General features: G+C 50.5%; 1 protein-coding gene across 11 annotated transcripts in view; it reads left to right on the top strand.

Annotated features, from left to right (window-relative positions):
- Window positions 1–22380, top strand: part of RUFY3 (RUN and FYVE domain containing 3) — a 735957-nt gene that overhangs the window by 503127 nt on the left and 210450 nt on the right. For all 11 annotated transcript variants that reach the window (XM_069626287.1, XM_069626282.1, XM_069626286.1 and 8 more), the window contains one exon: window positions 18086–18169. In XM_069626287.1, coding sequence (XP_069482388.1) covers window positions 18086–18169 — 84 coding nt within the window. The remainder of the gene's footprint in view (window positions 1–18085; window positions 18170–22380) is intronic.

Below are 22380 nucleotides of genomic sequence, written 5' to 3'. Positions count from 1 at the left end.
CCTGGGGCAGGGCCGTCGGGAAGTCGACCACCCAAGAGGAGAACACATCCTCCTGCACCCTTCCAGCCCTCGAGGCCTGCTCAACCCTCCTACCCGTCCACGGTCCGCGGGGATGACACGGCCACGACGGGCACGGACGACGAGGGCACCTACGGCAGGGTGGACCTCCCGTCGTTTCCCCCCCGGGCTTCCCCACCCGATGAGATTGGATCCTTCATGCGATGATCTCCAGGGCATCCGAGCTTTTCCAGCTCTGCCCCAAAGAAAAGGAGGGGTTCCTCTATCAACGTCGAGAGACCAACATGAAGACGGTCCTCGCGGTACCTCTACTGGATGACATCTGGGACGAGGGGCTCTCCCTCCTCAAGAACCCGTCCAAAAAAGGACTGATACGAAAAGAAGTAACGGGTCCCCGACGCGGCCCCTCTATGCCTTAGAGCACAGCCGACCCCGGATTCAGTCGTCTCGGCGGCGACCAGGAAGAAGGTGGGGGGGCATCGACATCGACTTCACCGCCGGACGGCGAGAGAAAGAAGCTCGACGCGATGGGACGACGAGTCATCACGTCGGCGGCGACGACGATTAAGGCGGCCAACGCCCTGGCTATCGTTGCCCGTTACGACAGGGAACTTTGGTATAAAATCGCCCCCTTGTTGGACTTCCTGCCGGAGGACAAGAGGGCAGAAGCCCTGAAAATCCTGCAAGAAGGTGAGGTGGCGTCGGACATCAGACACCGGTTTCCGCCAGTGTTTGCCTCAAACGGCGCAGATGGCTGAAGGCGACGGATTTCCACCAGGACGTACAAGCCAAGGTGTTGGACATGCACTTCGACGGGAACAACCTGTTTGGGAAGACGGTCGATGAGTCCCTGCAAGCCATCAAAACGGACACGGAGACAGCCCGGGCCCTGGGTGTTCTCCAGCAACGACAGCCGCCCTTTCGGAACACCAGAGGCAAGCAAGGGGCCTCCAAAGGTTCCGGCAGCGGCTCCTCTACCTACCGTCAAGCGGCCCGTTCCTCGTCGCAAGAGGCCTATAGAGGATGGGGCAAGTCTGGAGGTTCCCGCCGTCGTCGCCAGGGAGGTCAAGGCGGCCTCGAAACAGGACTGAACCAACCGTGGCGTCGGGCTTGCGAAGTTCGTCAGCGTGTGGGAGTCCATACCATGGCCCAGGGGCACGCCCTCGAGTTTCTAAAGAAGTGCCCTCGCGTGCCACCCTTGGCCAGGAAGGAAAACCACGTACCCCAGCTGCTACTGGAGGTAAGGGCGATGCTCAAGAAAGGTGCCATCGAGCTCGTCCCAAAGGGGCTCCGGGGTCTACTCAAGATACTTTCTCGTAAAGAAGACGACAGGAGGTTGGCGTCCCATCCTGGACCTGCGGCGACTGAACAAGTACATCAAGGCTCAGAAGTTCCGGATGGTCACCCTCCAGCACGTACTGGGACAGCTGGAGGACGATTTCCTGTCGTCGTTGGACTTGGAGGATGCCTACTTCCACATCCCCATTCTAAAGGACACCAGAAGTTCCTCAGGTTCGTGGTCCAAGGACGGCACTACCAGTTCAAGGCCCTCCCATTCGGATTAAAGTCGGCACCCAGGAATCCACGTCTATCCCTACCTGGATGACTGGCTCATCCGAGCAAGGACAAGGGAGCTCGCCGTAGAACACACAGCGAGGACCGTCCAGGTACTCACGGACCTGGGGTTCTCCATCAACTTCCCCAAATCCCACCTGGTCCCTTCGCAAGTCGCCCTGTTTCTGGGAGCCAAGCTCGACGCAGTGGCACCGCTGGCCTCGCCGTCCGACGAAAGCCATCCTGGGCAAGGTGCAACGCCTGCTAGCCACGGACGTAGCCAGGGTAAGATCCATCAAATCCCTTCTCGGGATGATGTCCTCCTGCATCTATCTGGTACGCCTGTGCAGGCTTCGGATGCAGGAGTTCCTCGACGCACGCTGGATCAGGCGACGGGCAGCTGGACAGGATACCGCTCAACGAGACCTTCCGACGAGCGATCCGGTGGTGGGGCACCCGCACTCATCTGATGGCGGGCGCAGACTTTCAGACCCCCAGCTCACCAGGAAATTATGACGACGGATGCCTCCCTGGAAAGGTGGGGAGCGCATACCGGAAATCTCCACGCGAGAGGCCTTTGGCCCCCGGAGGAAAAACAACTTCATATCAACATTTTGGAGCTCCGCGCAGTGTTTTGGGCCCTCGGGTCCTGTCTTCCGTCCCTCAAGGGCAAGGTGGTGAGGATCTTCACCGACAACACCACCACGATGTTCTACATGAGGAAGCAGGGTGGAACCTGATCCCCAGCCCTGTCCAAGGAATCCCAAGATCTGTGGCACTGGGCCGTCGACCAGGGGATGTTTCTGATACCTTTTCATCTGGCAGGGATAAAGAACAGGGATAAAGAACACCATCGCCGACTCACTCAGCAGGGAGCTGCGCTTGTGCCACGAGTGGGAGCTACGCCAGGATCAAGTGGATCGACTTCAGGCTGTGGGGCAGACCCCAGGTCGATCTCTTCGCGACGGCGACGAACTCAAAGTGCCAGAGGTTCGCCAGCAGGTTCCCCCAACCGAGGAGCATGGGCAATGCTTTCTCGTTCCCCTGGGACAACCTGTTTCTCTATGCCTTCCCGCCGTTGCCACTGCTATTCCGGCTCGTCAACCATCTCAAGAGGTCCCGGTGCAGGATGATCCTCGTTGCACCGGCGTGGCCGAGACAGATCTGGTTCCCGGACCTTCTGGACTTATCGGCGTCCCCACCAGTCAAACTGCCCGTGGACGCGGATATTATCTCCAGAGAAGGAGGCGCTATTCTTCATCACGACCCGAAGTCGCTGAACTTGCAGGCCTGGCTCCTGCAGCACTAGAGTTTGGGGGATACGATATACCGGCCGACTGCAGAGAGGTTCTTGCAAAGGCCAGGGCGTCCTCAACTCTCAAGTGTTACGGACACAAATGGAAGAGGTTCTCTGTCTGGTGCCGGGCACAGAAGATTAACCCTCTACGGATTACGGCCCCTCAAGTACTGCCGTACCTACTGTCGTTGGCCAAGGCTGGACTAGCTCACGTCTCCATCAAGATACATCTGGCTGCCATCTCCAGATACACCAGGACAACAGGACGGGTGTCCTTGTGGTCTCATCGCCTGGTGTAGGAATTTATGAAGGGACTATTCCACTTGTTCCCGCCGGTGAAGGCCCCAGCCCCGGCGTGGGAGCTCAACGTGGTGCTGACTAGGCTCATGGGGACCCCGTTCGAGCCTATGCATACGGCACCGTTGAAGTTCCTATCGTGGAAAACAGCTTTTCTTGTGGCCATCAGCTCCGCACGGCACGTGGGAGAGATTCAGGCCCTATCTTGCAAGCCTCCATATTTGACTTTTCACGACATGAGGGTGGTGCTCAGGATGCACCCCTCCTTCATGTCCAAGGTGCCGTTGGACTTCCACCTCAACGAGCCCTTGGTGTTACCAGTGTTCTTCCCATCGCCTTCGTCGCCGGCCGAGAGGACTTTGCACTCGCTGGATGTAGCTAGAGCGCTGAAGTTCTACGTGGACCGCACAAAGTTTTCGGAAGACGTCACAGCTTTTTGTGAAATTTGGACCTGTGAATCAAGGGAAGGCTCTCTCGAAGGCTTCCATTTCCAGATGGCTCTCTGGCTGTATCATGCACTGTCACCGGTTGGCAAACCGACCGCTGCCCGGCCGTCCGAGAGCCCATTCGACCAGAGCGATCGCTGCTACCACGGCGTTCTTGTCTGTTGTGCCCCTGCTGGACATCTGCAGGGCTGCTACGTGGAGGTCGACGCACACCTTCACGAAATTCTACTGCGTTGATCGGGATTCCAGGGAGGAGTCCAGGGTCGGCCAAGCAGTGCTGCGCAACCTGTTCGCCTGAAGGGGCCTGGTGAGGAGGTAAGAGTTGCTTAATGTTGAGTTTATGTATTGTTTAATGTTGAGCCTTTTGCCACCTCCCGTGGTTGTGCATGTGTGTACTGCTATGTAATCTTATATCCATGAGCATGTGAATCCATGCCAGACCACATGCTGGAGAAGGAACAAGTTACTTACCTGTAACTGTTGTTCTCCAGCATGGGTCTGGCATGGATTCACATGCGAACCCTCCCGCCTACCCCTCTGCGGCTCTTCAATTGGTCATACTGCCACTTTACGTGCTACCAAATCTGAGGATGGCTGCCGGAGGCGGGGTTTAGGGAGAGGGCAGTCATTGGCTGGGGGCAGTATGACCCAGAGATCAGTGATTGGTTACTACTAGGAAAGACAGATCAGAAACAAAACTGATACTGATTTTTTTCTGTACCGAGGATTCCCAGCCTGACGACGGGGAATATTCATGAGCATGTGAATCCATGCCAGACCCATGCTGGAGAACAACAGTTACAGGTAAGTAACCTGTTCCATTTTCAACATGGGTATAGTAGTTTTCATTAGATACATTATTAAACAACTTTAGCTGCAATGCGGTTGCTTAGAATAACATATATCTCCAATTTAATCCCTAACCCCCACCCCCACCCGCAACCCTTGAAGCAACAGATGATCACAATGATTTACATAGACCATGGGAGGAGTTCATAGGCAAAGTCGTTGATGTAGACAGTGGTACCGCATATGACTATTTAGGATTAACAAACACATTGTGGGCAGATTAATGTAATGGCACTTCGGCTATGTCATGCTGCACACTCAACTTTGGCTAATGTACTTGGCTCGGAACTCAGACCATTCAGTGTCAATGGAGGTGCGATCACCGTGAATGGCGGCTGTCAGCCTGTCCATAGTATAAATGTTGCGGGAGACATTTATCCACTCAGCTTTTGTTGGTAAACATGCTCTTTTCCAGATGGTTGTGAGGGAGGCCCTAGCCGCCATCAAGAGCCCATGTGTAATTTTGGGTACCTTAAGGATATGTTCTTCCGTTTCCACCAAGCTAAACACAATCATGAGTGGTTGCTTCTCCCTCTCCTCCCCCTCATGCTCTTTAATCCAGCTGAGCACTTCATCCCAGTATGCTTGGACTGGCTTGCATCCCCACCACATGTGCCAGTAGTCTGCTTTCTGGCCACAGCCCCGCCAGCAGAGTGGGCTTGCATCTTGATACATCCTGGCAAGTCGTAGTGGGTCGTACTGCCATCTATATATTAGCTTAACCCCATGCAGTTTGTACTGACAAGAAATAGAGGTTTTCGAAGTCCTTCTGCATATCTTAAGCCATGTCTTTGGGGGGAGATTCATCCCAAGGTCTTTTTCCCATTTATGTTTCAAGGTGGCCGAGGGGGTTGTATTGATGCCAACTAATGCTGTGTACATTGTGCTAATGAGGCCCTTGGAGCCTACGTACAAATCTAAAATTCTTTCGAACGGGGTGAGGTCTCTCTGTAGGGCCTCCTTCCAAACCTCTCGAGTCATGATGCCTTTCATCCTCAGATACAGAAAGACTGAGAGTGGTCCTACACCTAGGGCTTCCTCTAGCTCCTGGATAGTAATGAATGTGTTATTTCTCCGTAATTTCCCTGTCCTTTCAAGCCCGGCCTTGTACCATGATTCGAAACTGCCTGGATCGGGGTTTGGTTTCCATATAGCCCATATAGTCCCAAGAATGGGGTGGTTTTTAATGCTGTTTCGTAATAGGGGTCCCGGTACCCATAACCATTCTCCCACAATAAATGGCCGAAGGTGGTAGTTATCTAGACCTATCCATTGGGGTTCTTTTTGCTGTCTGAAATGCGGGATTAGCACTCACAATTGGGCTTCCCTATAGTAGAGCTCTGTCTGGGAGGCCCACCCCACCATCATCTTTCCGAAGGTGAAGTAAAGCAAGGGGAACCCTAGGTTTTTTGTTTTGCCATAGAAAGGTGTGTAGGATTTTTTTAGTGGTTGCAAATAAGTCTTTGGGTAGTTGGATAGGGAGCATCTGGAATAGGTAGAGCAGCTTCTGGAGGATCACCATTTTAATGGTATTCAGGCGACCCATCCATGAGATGGTGAGCCTTGTCCACCGTTAAATATCTTTTTGGATTGTGTGTAATATCGGAGGAAAGTTGGCTTCAAATAGGTCACCTAGATTTCGGGTCACCTTGATGCCCAAATACTGCAGCGTAGCGAGACTGACCTTCATCCCTAAAGGTGCAAATCGCTCCACATCTGAGTCCCTACTCCTGTCGATCGGGAGGAGGACCGATTTTCCATGTGTTAATTTTCAGGCCCGCCAATTGACCATACTCCTCAATTATCTCCATGGCACCTGGTATCGAGCTTAGGGGGTTGGTTGTATGCAAAAGAATATCGTCTGCGTATAGGCCCAATTTATATTCCTGGTCTCCCACTTTAATTCCTTCCACCCTTTTATCGAGCCATAGCTTCTGCGCCAGTGGTTCGAGGGACAATACGAATAGTATGGCTGATAGTGGGCAGCCGTGCATGGTTCCTCTTTCCAGTGCAAACCACCTTGAGTAACAACCGTTCACGGCCACAGAGGTCTTGGGGGTTGAGTATAATGCCTTAATAGCGCGGCAGAGCTTGGGGCCAAGGCCTATCCAGATTAGAACTTTCTCCAAGAACTCCCAGTCCACTCTGTCAAAGGCCTTTTTGGCATCAAGAGACAGGAGGGTTGGGTCTTCGCTCCCCTTCTGTGCCTCGTGTATCAGGTGTAATGTTTTCCTCATCGTATCCGCTCCCTGCCTTCCCATTACAAAGCCGACGTGGTCTGTGTGTATTAACTTAGGTAGCTGTGTTTCTAGTCTGGCCGCTATTACTCTCGCGTAGATTTTAGCGTCTATGTTGAGAAGAGCTATGGGGCGATACGATCCGCAGTGTTTTGGATCTCTACCTTCTTTTGGGATGACCGTTAGAAGGGCCTGGGCAAAGGATGGGGGTGCTCGTCCCGTATCGGAAATGTTGTTGAACAAGGTCACTAGGAAGGGGGTGAGAAATGCAGTGAACGTTTTGTAAAAGCCGGGAGTGAAGCTATCGTCCCCTGGTGCTTTCCCTGACATGAGGCGCTTGATGGCATCTGAGACTTCATCTCCTGTGACCGGTGCATCAAGGGCCCCAGCCTCGGAGTGCGTGAGTGTAGGGAGAACTGCCTCCTTGAGATAGGCGTCTATGCTCCCCATTGGGGGAGGAGGGTCACTGGTATATAAGTCTTCGTAGAAGAAGGCGAAGGCTTCTTGTATGCCTTTCGGGGTGGATTTGACTGTATTATGAGAGTACCATCTGTCCTTTCTATCATGTCAGCCCATCTTTCTGCCCTTGGTTCGCGAAGTCTTGCCGCAAGGAGGGCATCAGCCTTATCTCCCTTTTCATAGTACTTTTGTTTCAGGTATTGTAGGGTCTGCGTCACCTTGCCCATTTCCAGGGCTTTTCGCTCCTCCCTTAATTCCTGGTCTTCCGCAAGGTTTATAGATCTGTTCTGCGGGGATGTCTGAACTAAGCTCTCTGCTACGTCTAGCTTCTGTCTAATGTTGGTCTCAATTAACGTGCGTTATCTCTTCTTCCTAGCGCCTTCCCTGAGTAGGATACCACGCCAAGTGGCCTTAGCCGCTTCCCATACATAGAATTGTTTAATTTCGTTTTCGAATGCCTCTTTGAAGGCCGTGTCCGACCATAGTGTTTCATTGCACCTCCACTTCGTGTTGCGGTGGGGGAGATCATCCCAGTCCTGGTCCGCCATGACCATGTCATGGTCAGACCAAGTAATGGGGTGTATGTTTGCGCTCTGAAGTATTCTCATTAGGCCCTCAGAGAGGAACACCTAATCTATTCTTGTGAGCGTATCGTGGGGGATCGACCGGAAGGTGAATCCCTTACCTAAAGGATGTAGGTGATGACAGCTATCGGAGAGACCGTATAGGGCAAGGGTGGTTTTGATTTTTGCATGTTCATGTGTCTGAGAGGGTTGGGAGGTGTTGTGTGTGGTTTGCCTATCCATGGTGCTGTCTATCCATGTGTTGAAGTCGCCCCATAAGATAGTATGGCCTTTTGATTTATTAAACATCCATTCAGTTGTCTTGTGCAGGAGTCTCTTTTGGCCCTGATTGTGTGCGTAAATTGTGGCAAGGGTTATAACTGTGTCCCTAATGGATCCAACTATTAGCATGGCTCTACCCTCTGTGTCGGTCCAGGAATTCAAAATCTTTATACGTATGCTCTTTCGGATTAGGATTCCCACACCCGCCTTTTTGGGGATACCCTAACTCCAGAAGGTGTGCCCAACCAATCTGCTAGGGATCCCTTTCTCGCTGCCCCTCTGGTATTTTGTCTCTTGTAAGAACATAATATCGACATTGGACCTCTTGAATTCTCTCGCCACTAATGAGCGTTTCGTGGGGGAGTTGAGGCCTTTCACATTAAGTGTGCATGCATGTAGCCGTTGATGTCTAGGTTTTGTCGCCATTGTGATCTACCAGTGTGGAATGGCACAATAGGTGCGTCTGCCTCAACGCCTTTGCTCTGGGTATCTGCCATATGCCTGACTCCTTGCTAGCAAGCTGAGTCTCACATGACCTTGTGAGGGCCGTTAAGCATTCTTGGTGCTCAGCAGTCAGTGGTTTCAAGGGTGCCTCTCCCTCCGAACCCCCGAAACCACACAGCGTCCGATTCGGCTGGGTTATGTACACCCAGTTGTTTTCGGACCACCAGCGGGAACCGTACCTTGAATGGTCCCATTTTCACATATATACAACGTAATCATGAGCCCCCAACTCCCCCACACCCCTGCATTATAGGAACACACTAACGAACTGAACTGCATTCTAACATTTGGTTCTTAAACACGTGATCCCGATATCGGGCTTCAAACAGATCACCTTATGGGCGATCATTGTTTCTATATTACTTTTCGTCACCTCCTTCATCTTTTCATTCCCTGAATTGCCCCCAGTGCCCGTCCACCTCCCTTTTCTTTAATGACCACAGAAGCGGAATGACCCACAACGTGTATGCGTACCCTTACCCTTGTCCATTTTGCGAATACGTCTTCTGCATGGAATGACGCAGGATAAGGGGGATGATGGTGCGGCCATCGCCTGTTGGTGGTCAGTAAATGTCCATCCGACGATATCAAGGGCCAATAGTCAGCCCGGTGCTTGTCGTCGGGTGCACCCGCGGGAAGAAAAGGTAGATAGTTATGGTGAATTTAGTGCTCGGCGTCCTGGGAAGTGTTCATCCTTCTATATTTCCTAACGCCTTGCAGCTTCTTTCTTCGTGGGCCTTTAGTGTTCCAATCCTTTGCTTCTGGTCTTTTCTCACTTTGGGCTGGTTCTTCCTCCTGAGTGCCCAGTAGGTCAGCAATGCAGATATCCTTTTCAGTGATCAGTTTTATGATGTTACCTTCCCACTCGAAGGAGAGTGAGAAGGGGTATCCCCAGCAGTATCGCACATCCTTTTTCTTAGCATTTTGGTGAGTGGGAGACACTTCCTCCGCATTGCAATTGTGAGGGAAGATAGGTCCTGGTAGATGGAGACGTGCACCGAGCCCAATATGATTTGCGGTGCGTGTCTGGCCTTGTCCAGGACCCTAGCCTTGTCTGCATAATTATGGAAGCGGGCAAGCACCGTTCTCGGACCTCCTGGTCTTCCACCCGCCCTGTGGACACGATCAATCTTGGGCTCGTCAACTGAGTCATTGTTGAAAAGTGATTTCATTATGCTGTGCAATGTTCTCTTCAGATCCGACCCAGTCTCGCCTTCCTTTTCTGGGATTCCGAAATGCGTATATTATTGCGCTGCTCTGTTTTCTAAGTCATCGATCTTTAAATGGAATTCTTCCTCTCTGGCTTCAAGTTCGGCAATTCGCACGTCCATTTGAGTCTCCAGAGTATTTAAGGATGACTGATTCTGCTCGACTTCTTAAAGCCTGTCCTCCATTTTATCCATCCTCTGGGTAATTTTATCAATTTTGCCACCAATATCTGCTCTCGTACTCCTCATTTCGTTGAGGATATCGGCAACGTCCACTTTAGTTGAGGCTGCCTCTGGTTTTGGTGATGACATGGTCGCGGCTCTGTATGATTGATGGCTATCATGCGGTGGTGCGAACTGGTATGCAGCTAGTCTCTCCTTGACGTTCATACGTTGGATTTGGTGATATTTGGACGAGCGGCCCTCCTCAGGGTATTAATGGCAGATAATTAGGAGGGCTAGTTTGTGGTGCCACGGCCACCTGATTATGTTTTAGCTTACCAATTGGAGGGCACCGTGTTGGGGAGCCCGGAATGTTGGGGAGGCCAGGATTTATATTGCACCCAGGTTCAACAGCGGCCGCCCCCTCTGCAGCGTTAGGGTCCTGTGGGTGGGGGGGATGTCCTTGAAGTGGTGGTTCTGAGAAGGGCACACGCCCCGCAACGCACAGGGGCCCAGCTCTCAGTGTGGGTTGCGCCTTTTTCGAGGGTAATTAGACTGTTCCTTGTAGGAAGGATTCCACACTCACTTGAGTTGTTTATCTGAACGTAGTTCACAGCCTGCCTTTTGGACCCAGATCCCAGGAGCTGCTGGCCTCGGATCTCGCTGTAGTTCCCCTCTGGTGAAGGCGCACAAACGGCTGTGGTCCTGAGGCACTTTGTGTTGCCACTGGTTTCTGGTCACCCGGGGAGCTTGGGCTTAGTGGTGGCGCCTCCACTTGCAGTCTCTGTAGGTCCCGTCCGACCCCAGCCTCACACCCTCCCTCCCTCCGTCTGATTTAGCCTCCTAAGAGAGGAGAGTAACAGAGTCCTCTGCGGTCGCCACTTCTATACACTTCAATTTATAAGTGCTGTCCTATGGGTCCGTTAGCTGAGGCGAGTCTCACCGTGGAAGTGAGGCGCAGGGCCTTGTGGTGCGTTTAACCCGGGCCTGGGGGGTGCTGCTTCTAGATGGGCCAACATGTGGCCGTGCTCCACCATGCATCCGGGTCAGTGCCTCCGTGTCGTGGGGGGAGGTGGTGTGCGCCCGGGATGTAGTGGCTGGGCGCTTAGGGAATGCTCAATTGGGGATCCGTGAGCTTTGGCCGTGTTCCGCGATGAAATGGAGCATTGCGCCTCATGGGACGCACAGGCCCAGGGGGGCGCTGCTTCTGAATGTGCCGGCAAGTGGCCACACTCCGTCTCCTAGTCCAAGCCGATATCTCCTTACCTTGGGGCTGAGTAATGAGACCCCAGGTGCGTCCTGCGCCGAGGGACTGATGGAAAGGCAGGAGGGAAAGGGACCCTGCAGCGGGGTACGCCGATGTGGCTGGCGGGCACGCAAGAGTTTTCGCTGTGTTCGCGCACTCTGTATTTCGCTGCGGGCGCCCACGGATACTCGAGAGGGTCAGTTCCTGGCGTTCCACGAACCGTGTGCCGGCCCCCCAGGGAGAGAGCACACGGTGCACGGCAACAGCAGGGAACAGGGTATGGCTCGCCGGAGAGCTGTATTGTTGATGTGGGCCGAGGGAACTGCTCCAAGGGTCACCGCCACACAGTGGGGGGCAGGAGCTTCGGGGCCCGTATGATTTCGGCTGCGTAGGTTCTCGTAGTCCAACTCGGCGAAGCCTCCACCGTTTTTCATCGGGTTTTGGCTCAAGTTGTGGGGCGGGCCTTCTTGCTCCAAATCCAGTCGATCTCTTACTCCGGGGGGGTCCAATAGTGGGGGCTCATGCCACTTTGCAGGACCTCAGGATGGAGCTCACGCGGAGGAGCTTGCCATCTGTGAGCACCCTGGTGGCCAGTCTTAAATACCTTTTTAATATACTATTTTTGTATGTGTGCCATTAAGCCCATTTTGCAACTATGGGGGATTCTAAGTCTTTATTCCCTGCTGTGAAATAGAAAAGTAATCTTTAACTGCGGTAACCTCTCTTCAACAATAGATTGTCTGTTCCCTCCAAACGCCACTTCCACTGACTTCTCAGCGAAGCCATAAACCCTCATTCGAGGGGATTGGGTCCTCCGACGTATTCCATATCTATGACAGGTAATGTCCACAGCTGTGCTGCTTCGGAAAATCTTTGGCATCTGCGTCCTGCATCGATGACGTCGATATGGCGTCCCTGAGGAAGACGGCCGACGTCACCCGATGTGATAAGTAGGACGCACAACGCCCATAGCCTCAGTTCTGTTTTTTCCGCGAACGTGTTCGCTTCATGAATCTCGGTACGCCTCGACTCGTTGGAGTTGCTGTTTTCTATTCTCGGTTCGTTGAACCTGTTCGGTTGGTTGTGAAGACCTGTTTGTGGCGATGTCTTTCTCATCTTCGACACCCGCGTCCGGGCTTCAAGAACTGCGGGGACTGTGGGTACAAGATGTCGGTCATGGACTCGCACAACGCCTGCCTCTGGTGCCTCGGGGAGGCCCACGATACGGACGACTGTGTCGACTGCCAGTCGCTCACTGCAAAGGCCTTGCGGGAACGCAAGAAGAAGCTGTCGGTAGGCCGGGGTCTAAGCCCCGGAGGTCGAGGTCTGCGGGGCTTTCGACCGATGACTCGAGGGGTGACTCTCCGCGTCGTCGTCAGAAGTCTGGTGGGTCTCCTTCCAGGAGTCGGTCTCGCCACTCCTCCGCCTCTTCTAGGCATTCCAGGAAGCGCCGGCATAGGTCGCCTTCCCCGTCCTCTTCCGAGGACCCCGCCCGTCGCCGGGTCGCTTATCCCTCCATGCAAGCGACACCGGAGGAATGGGCTTCCTTCGGGAAGCAGATGCTAGCGATTCTAGAATCGCAGGGCACTGGTCCGTCCGCGCCTCAGAGTGGGGTCGGTCGGCACCGGTCGAGAGACACCGCCCGTACGCCTTCGGGCTCGGGTGGTCGGCATGGCTCGCGGGAGAGGTCCCGCTCGGACAAGGGTAGCCGTTCTCGCCATGCCCGTTCCAGGTCCCGGTCCTCGACGCGCTCGAGATCGCGTGATCCTGTGCCGTCTTCGAAGAAGACGTCGACGCCTGTGGCGCCGAGGTCATCGACGATTTCTCTCGAGGTTCCGTCTTCGAGGGGGTCATCGGCGCCGAGGTTGTCGAGAGACACGCTCGGAGCTCCGGCTTCGAGGACTGTGTCGACGCCGCCGATGCTGACGGCGCTGCAGCTGTCGATGCCGATTCGCTCGACGTCGACACCTTTTCTGTCGACACTGGCGCCGACTCGTTCGGCGCCCTCGACGCCTTTTGTGTCGACGCCGGCGCCTTTCGAGGCGGTGGTGTCAGAGGGGCCCCGTGGCACGGGGTTTGCCCCTAGAAAGGCTATGGCTAAGGTCCGGCACTGCTTTGGTCCGCAGAGGTCTTCCTCTCCCCGCCTGGAGTACATTTCAGAGGGTGATGAAGGCTCTGATGGCGGCCTGGTTCCGGTTGCGGTTCCAGATGACCTTATCTCGGGCCATAGCCAGTTTGATGACCTGAGGCAGTCGCTGCATGATGCCAGTGGACTGGACACCTCTCCGGAGGTGGAGTTTTGTCGGCCGGAGCCTGGCACTCATTCCGATTCTTCATATTGGTGCCTTATGTCTCGGGTTACCGAGTACTTGGGTTGGTCAGCTCCCCCAGAGGAGTTCGTTCAGGATGATCTCACGGACATCCTTGATCTCGGTCCACCCACTGACCCAGTTTTGCCTTTTCATATGGCTCTGCAGAGAAGGGTGGCGGCGGCTTGGACTGCTCCGGAGAGTCTCCGGGCAGTGGGCAAGTCTTTGTCGCGTAAATACCGTCCAGCCAGTAGCGACCCCTGCTACTTGTCTAGGCACCCCACTCCGGAGAGTTTGGTGGTGCAGGCGGCTACGGCCCCGGCAAAGCAGGCGTTGTATCCTACCATCCCTCCGGATAGGGACGACAAACGTTTTGACGGATGGGTGAAGAAAGTGTTTTCTTCGGGGGGTATGGCGCTTCAGACGGCCAACTCCATATGTGCCTTGTCTCATTTCACGCACACTCTGTGGAACTGTGTTGCATTAGCGGCTGATCATATTCCCAAAGGGGACGAACGGGATGGTTTCCTTGCTATGGTTCAGGATGGCAAGGATGCTATGTGTGAGGCCGTTCAGTCGGGTTTGGACATGGCGGATTGTGTCAGCCGGTCCATGGCGGCGAGCACCGTAATGCGCAGGTTTGCGTGGTTGCGGAAGTCTGGGTTCGCTCCTGATGTGCAGTCCCGGCTCCTCAACATGCCTTTTGACGGTGAACACCTTTTTGACAGCAAGGCTGACGAGAGCCTTGAGAGGTTGCAGACCTCCAAAGCTGCAGCAAAATCGTTGTGTGCTGCAGTTCGCCAACCTCCGCCTTTTCGTCCTAGGGGACAGCAATGGAGGGGAGGTTCCTTTCACTATTACGCTCCTTCAGTAAAGTGAGAGGAGCTAGCAGTCAAAGAGGCCATCGTAAGAGTGCCAGAGGTGGAAACAAAGGTACTCGAGGTGCCAAGGGCCGCTCGGGCAGTTGCCTCTTTGCCCTCAGGCAACGCCGCAGCCGCTACCACTCAGTCATGAGGCCAGTTCCCATGGTTCGCCGGTTGGGGGAAGGCTGGCGCAGCATCTTGTAGAGTGGCAAGCCATTACTTCGGATGTGTGGGTTCTGGAGATCATAACCCACAGCTACTGTCTTCCTTTTCAGCAGAGGCCTCATGATAATCCACCAGGGAACCTCTCTTCGAAGAGGTCGGATCCGCTCCTTGCGCAGGAAATTCAAGCCTTGCTGGAGAAAGGCGCCATAGAACCGGTGCCTGTAGCAGAGAGGAACAAGGGATGGTATTCCCCTTATTTTTTTATTTCAAAGAAAGACGGGGGATTGAGACCCATCATGGACTTGCGCGGTTTGAACAGACTCCTCAGGAAGGACAAATTCAAGATGGTGACTCTTTCTCAAGTCCTCCAGGCCCTTCAACTTCAGGACTGGTTGGTGTCTCTCGACCTCAAGGATGCTTACTTCCATGTGCCGATCCATCCCAAGCGCAAGAAGTACCTGAGGTTCGCGGTTGGCGACTCGCACTTTGTTTCGGGTCCTGATGTTCGGATTGACCTCCGCCCGAGGGTTTTCACCAAGCTCATGGTGGTGGTGGCAGCGCATCTCAGGAAAGGGGGGATTCACGTCTACCCCTACCTGGACGATTGGTTGATCAGGGGGAGCTCTCCCGAGCAAGTCCTGGATCATCTGTCCGTCACCTGCCACTCCCTTCACAGGCTGGGCTTCTCCCTCAATTTAAAGAAGTCCCATTTGACACCAACGCAACGGCTCCAGTACATCGGAGCAGTGCTCGACACGTCCCTGGGGCAGTGTTTTCCTCCTCAGGTGAGGGCTCTTCACATTCAGCAGATGGTGCACAAGTTTGTTTGCCCAGAATCTCCCAGCGTCCGAGTTCTTGAGACTGCTCGGCCTCATGGCATCCTGCATTCTTCTGGTGCCAGAGGCTCGTCTGCGGATGAGGTCTTTGCAGTGGGCACTCAAACTCCAGTGGTCTCAGTCCTCCGGCAGGCTGTCGGACCCTGTTCAGGTGCCGCCCTCGGTAGCCTGGGACCTTCTGTGGTGGGCCGTCGAGGGCAATCGGATGAAGGGGGCCCACTTTTAGCTGCCCTTGCCGGAGGTGACGATCGTGACGGACGCATCCCTCATGGGATGGGGAGCTCTTGCCAACGAGTTGACAGTCAGCGGTCGTTAGTCTCCGTCGGAGTCCAGACTCCATATCAATCTGTTGGAGCTGAGGGCCGTCGGGCTAGCCCTGAAGGCTTTTCTGCCGACTGTGCGCGGGAAGAGTGTCCTGATTCTGACAGACAACACAGTGGCCATGCACCACCTCAACTAAAAAGGGGGGGGAGGCAGGGTCACTTCCGCTGTGCAGGGAGGCGATGCAGCTCGAGTTCTGGGCCATCCAGCAGGAAGTTTCGATCTCGGCAGTTCATCTGCCCGGAGACGACAACGAGACAGCGGACGCTCTGAGCAGGCAGAGCACGATCTCTCACGAGTGGGAGCTGGCTCAGGAGATTCTCCTGGACATCTTCGCCCTTTGGGGGACCCCTCAAGTGGATCTCTTCGCCTCCAGTGTCAACCGGAAGTGCGAAAGGTTTTGCTCGCGGGAATTTCCTCCAAAAGGAGCCTTAGGAGACGCGTTTGTGGTGGAGTGGTCATTCCCACTGCTGTACGCGTTTCCTCCAGTCCCCGTCATCCCGCAAGTGTTGCGGAGGTTACGGAGGTTCGGTTCCCGGATGATCCTCATTGCTCCGGCGTGGGCCCGGAGGACGTGGTACCCGGACCTTCTAGACTTGTCCATCTGCCCTCCACGTAGTCTTCCCTACCGAGACGATCTGCTCTCACGGGAGGGGGGTCAGGTTCTCCATCCAGAGGTCAGATCCCTCAATCTTCACGCTTGGCTTCTGAAAGGTGGAGGTATAAGGATTGGGACCTCCCTGAAGACGTGATGGAGGTGTTGCTCTCGGCCAGGCGGCCGGCAACAAAGTCTCTGCACCGTTGCCGTTGGAGAAAGTTCTGCGACTGGTGCAGAATTCAGAATGTGGATCCTTTTGAATGCGACATTCCTATGGTTTTGTCTTTTTTGCTTTCTTTGGCCCACAGGGGCTTGCAAGTGGGGACCATTAAAGGTTACCTGGCAGCGCTGTCCATATTTAAGCGCTCGTCTGAAGTGTTCCTATTTTAAGATTCCTTTAATTTTGCAGTTTTTGAAAGGGCTCACTAATGTGTTCCCTCCGTCACCTTTTTTGGTGCCAGGTTGGGATTTGAACCTTGTTCTTAAGTTTCTTATGGGTGCTCCGTTTGAGCCTTTACATTCTTGCCCTTTGAGGCTGTTGACTCTGAAAACTGTGTTTTTGGTTGCGGTTACTTCCGCTCGCAGAGTGAGTGAGTGAGTTACAGGCACTTTCAGTTAAGCCACCCTTCACTGTGTTTCACAAGGACAGGGTTGTCCTTAGAGTTCGTCCTTCTTTTCTTCCGAAGGTGGTTTCGGATTTTCATTTGAGCCAGAAGGTTGTTCTTCCGGCGTTCTATCCTCCTCCACAGCCTGGTAAGGAAGAGGAGAGGCTCCATAGGCTTGATCCTTTGAAAGCATTGAGCTTTTATATTTCGCGCATGTCCGGGTCAGAGTGGACGATCAACTTTTCATTGGTTACGCTGGGAAGCGTTTGGGACAAGCTGTGACGAAACAGACTTTGTCTCGTTGGATTATTTTAGCTATCTCCGAGTGTTACCGCTTGGCGGGTAAGGGCCCTCCGGCTGGCTTGCGGGCCCATTCTACTAGAGCAGTGGCTGCGTCTACTGCCCTGCAGAGGGGAGTTCCTATTCGTCACTTCTGTGATGCAGCCACGTGGGCTTCAGTACATACTTTTGTACATCACTATTCCCTTGATTCCATCAGAGGGCAAGATCTGGCCTTTGGCAAGGCAGTTCTCTATTCCGCAATTTGATTGGGCATGCTAAATTTGTATTCTAAATTCTTTCCCACCTCCTTGCTTGGTACTGCTTTGGGAGTCTGTCATAGATATGGAATACGTCGGAGGACCCAATCCCCTCGAAGAACAAGTTACTTTCTTACCTGGTAACGTTCTTTTGATGGGATGGTCCGACGACGTATTCCATATCGCTCCCTCCCTGCTGCAGAATTACGCAGACGCCAAAGATTTTCCGAAGCAGCACAGCTGTGGACATTACCTGTCATAGATATGGAATATGTCGTCGGACCATCCCATCGAAAGAAAGTTACCAGGTAAGAAAGTAACTTGTTCTTTTCTTCGAAGAGGCCGAACTAGTTGAAAGTCATAAGTACAAAATATTGTACATGGGTGACTTTCACTCTTGTTGTCCATCGGATGTGATTTTGAGCCCTAGAGTGGAACATTTTCCTGTAGTTGGCAGTCACCCATGTACAATTCTATATATTCCCCATTATCTGAAGTGCTAAAAAAGACAACCTTTTAATATATAGGATTTATTGCAGTTTTCCTCAATTTCTTGAGCTTTTTTGAGAACTGTCATTGCTGGCTCGGTCTGCAATAGTACTTTTTATGCTAATCTCTGGTTTCTAAAGTTTTTGTGTCTGACTGTTTCATTGGTTTGAACGTGCATTTGCAATATTCTTTATGGGGTCCTAACTACATTATTCAATTTCCCTTTTTTTTTTTAAAGGGAACAAAGCCAGACAGAACGAGCAATGGAAGTGCTGTAAGTGAAGCAAAGAAGCATCTGAAAGAAGAAACTCAATTACGTCTGGTAAGCTCCTACAGTGTTCAGAGGTTGGGTCAGTGAAGAGCAAGCTGTCGCTTCTTCAGATGTTTTGGTCTGAAACTCCCATGAGCCATACACCACATTGTTAATGGTGAGGGATCATGGGAGTTGTAGACCAAAATATCTGGAGGACGGCAGCTTGCCCCACCAATAGATAACTACTGCTGTCATTTATTGTATGAGGGCATACAATTAAAAATGTGCTGCATCCTAAGCAAAGCTCCAAGTATCGGGGATTATTTTAAATGTCACTTCCGAGACTTGTATCTTGAGCAACAGGTAAAGTTCTCAAAAGTAAACCACCAAGTTGAAATTGAACGCCATTCTCCTGCTGTCCTGGGGTATAGAATTCTCTGTAGATTGAGCAACCGTACGGGCTCTCTTTGTAGATATGGAGCAGCCTCGAGGTTTGCTTTGGGTGTGTTCAATTCTTTTTATGGCTCTTCCCGTTACTACACATGGTGTATTTTCTGGGACCCGTCATTGTTCACGGCTAGCTTGTGTCAGTTTGGAGAGCCTTTTTTTGCTGCATGTCATTATTTTTAGAACTTTCCTTTTGGCTTTTATGTTTTTCCCCCATTTATTTCCCATGGTTTTGCTGCTGCTGTGTATCAACGAATTTGTCTGGTCTCTTAAATGTGAGGTTTCTTAAATTTGTCTTGGCTACACGCAGTTCATTGATGTATTGCCACTGTAGAGGAAAAAATGCCAGACCATGACTTCTTAATGTGGCAGATATACATTCTTTATTCATTGGTGTTTGGAATGTCCGGTTAATTAGAACCGAGTTGAGAACATGAGTATCCCGCAGTCCTTCCTCTCCCAGGAATAAGAATATATCTGAATAGTCTCAAATCAGGGGCCTTGCAATCTGTTGATTCTGGTCACTCTATTGTGGCCAAAGTTTTACACCTCTTGTTCGCATTGTAAATATAAATCTTCATAACCTCCAAAACAAATACATAACATTGTTATTGCATCTTTTGTAAGAAGAAAAACAATTTCACATGTTATATTGTTTTGTGAATTGTTAGTTAGTAGAAAGTTATTTGATGAAAATAAAATCCTAAACCTTTTTATAAACTATATCAAATTGTGCCACAAATTGAATATTTGGTAACAGTATGTTTGATTTTTATTCAGTATGCCTTTTCCAGCAATTCCTAGAATTAAAGTCCATGACATTTTTTTTTTTTTTAATTAGATAAAGCAAAAGTAGTTGAATTCAGACATTAGGTGCAGTTTTCTTTCTTGCTTTCACCATTCACATTATAAGCAGGGTTTCACCAGACAACGAGAATTGGTCATTCTGTAGATTTTAAATGTTAAAGTGTTACCGTTGAGTTGCAAATGAGTGGTGGTGTTGGTTAGTACGAACTAAGGAAAAGGCAGCAATGTGGGGCTGCTTCAACCTAGAAAATGGAATAAAAAAAGGTGCATGGAGTAACACATTGAAACCGAGGTGACGGGAGGGTGTAGGGGAACAGATCTACACAGAACAATAACTCCCCCCTTTCCCCGAGGGTTTTCTTGTATCTGCTATTTTTTTATGCAGCTTGTCATAAGTGGTATATTTTACTTTTTCATGCAACTTTTCATTGCTTCTTCCTGTAGGCAAACAATCTTGAAATGAAATGCTTCAAAAACACTTGGATCCAAAAACCCAATCTCGACGCCCCAAAGGAGCCATGTAAAGCTCCATCATCTAAAAAGCATCTAAAATATGTCTACCGTTTCTTGCTTTGAAGTTTGCATCCAAAGTATATAGACTGCTTTGCGGGATGAACGCTGGCTTTAGCAGGGTTTGCAACAAAAGCAGGACTTTATTTGGTATTACCCAAATTGATCGAATACCAAATTGACCTACTCAGAATTGACCGGATTTGTTTGGTCGAATTCATTAGGTATTTTGGCTAATTTGTATTAAATATAGATGTGGAGTGGGGTAAGGGAATAGGTTAAGGTAGGCGGAAGTGGAGGTAGAGAGGGTCTCGCAGCAATATTTCCTTTAAAAATCGAACCAAAAAAAATCTGTCAATTCAGCAGTAGGCCAATTTTTTTTCTATTGATTCACAGTAATCCACGGCAATGTGACTTCGTTTTTAATACAGAAAGCTGCAGATGAGTTTTTAATCGTATGGGAGCAGCACCGAAGCATGTTAGTCTGTACTTAAGCTGTTACTTGTTATGTTCCAGTGATTCATGGTTTCTTGACCCAGGCTTCATTGTCCTTTTCCTGCATGCTGAAACAAACATGAAGTATAACATGTTGGTGGTCGAGAAAAAAACTATGTAAATACACCTCCTTGTGAATTCATGAAAGGTGCAGCATGTCACATACCATCGAAACACACCAGTTACCAGTGTGCTGCCCAACAAGAACATTCAACCAATTATATAGTAGTGTGGAGTCATTTGTTTCATCATGAGGCTGCAAATGAAACCTGTTCGGTTTACTATGCCTGAGAATATTTAATTAACATTATTTTCCTTTTTCATTGAAGTTCATTAGAGAGTTAAAATTAAGAAAAGTGATACGCTTTTTAAAGAGGCTATTATTTTTGTCGGACATGTGGATTCCATTTTTGCAAGCCCAATGACTGAGGCAGACACCGCAAAATCCATTTTGACACCAACAGTTGATAATAGCATCTAGGACCTGACTCAAAACAATAAAAACTGTAATGTCTTCTTCGAGTGGATTGAAACTGCCTTTTGGCTGACCCAGTTAACTTTTCCCCTTAACATTACGATGTGCGACAGGTTGAAGGATTTCCACCCATGTTGGGGGTCAAACGGTTAAGAAGAACATTCAAATCTGAACCTTCCATGCAACTTGTGCGGAATCCTCTAAGTGCTCCCCACGAGTAATTGTGTCCTCCTAGCATTACATGCTGAACTGTAGAAACGTTATCTTTGCGTAATTGGCATATAGTTTACTCCTAATTTGTTTTAGTAGTAGTAGCAGTTTTTAGTGGGAGAATTTGTGTGCACACACGCACACTAAAGGTCTGAATGGTCCTTTTGTGCATCTGAGGCCTAGGAAGTAACTGTAAAGCCTTTCATTTAGAGCAACCTATCTTAGAAGAGCGTTTTATATCTCTTAAAGCATTTTTTGTGCTTAATGCATTTTTTTGTGATGTAGGTGTCCATGTGATCCTTGAAATCAGAAATATGGGTCTGCTTAAAAATTGGATTTTAAATAAAAAAAGAATTTATGTGCAACTGGTTTTAACTACAATCAAAATGTTAAACAATCAAGCACACAATACATCAGATGTAAAACCTATCATTTAATTCTACATATATCTCAACAATTACAAGACGCGCTCTAAAAAGACACAGTATACCTCAACATAAAAAATAAGCAACCTACAACAAAAGAATCAACATTCAATAATATTCTAGATTAAAAAGGGAACCTTCATTCACTAGAACAATTTTATGTATACATCTTATTGTTGCTAGCAACTTCCCAGAAAAAAAAACAGTACTCACAACAATGTCCCTCAACACCATCATATACGCAAGGGACTCTTCACTTGCACATTCGCAGCCTCTTTGTCATTTGTCTTTCTGCAACAGTAACTTTTCAGAAAAGACAAGATTCACTTTAGTGCCTCTCAACACCTTCAAGTAAGCAAAGCACTCTTCTGAACATTCACTTCCCAGAAGATCAGCCTCTTCGCCACTCTTGTCTTTATGCCACCTCATCAACCAAAATGCCGTTGAGGATGTAATTCTGCCTTTCCTCCTCTTGGCTTTGGCAACGTGAGTTGTATCTATTTTTAGAGAACTATCACAAACTGCAAGCTTCACCTTCTTACAGCCATGCATTCGCCTCTTTGCTTCCTGCTAACCAGAGTAGTTTAATTGTAGGCCTTATTGTCGGTCTTGTTTAGCGTTAGACGATGCTTGTACAACTCTTGGCTTGGGCAATGCTCGTTTCACTCTTATCCTGGGTAATGCGTGTTCTCTAGAACGCATAATTATCAATGGTCAGTCACTTAATTTCAGTGTTACATTCTTTTCAACTGCTTCACAATTGACTCTTCGGTTAACCTTTTAGCTCAGAATCACTTTAGCACACACGACCAGTCTTTCCACTGTTTACAGATGTTTTAGTATTCAATTAGCGTGGTTCAGAGGGTTTTACTCTTACACTAGTGCTATTAAAGTTGTTCATGCATGTTTTT

This window comes from Ambystoma mexicanum, chromosome 6p, assembly GCF_040938575.1.
Source record: "Ambystoma mexicanum isolate Mex_15411 chromosome 6p, UKY_AmexF1_1, whole genome shotgun sequence".
Taxonomy (NCBI): Eukaryota; Metazoa; Chordata; class Amphibia; order Caudata; family Ambystomatidae; genus Ambystoma; species Ambystoma mexicanum.
Note: the sequence above shows the minus strand (reverse complement) of the source record. Positions and strands in the feature narration are given on the sequence as shown.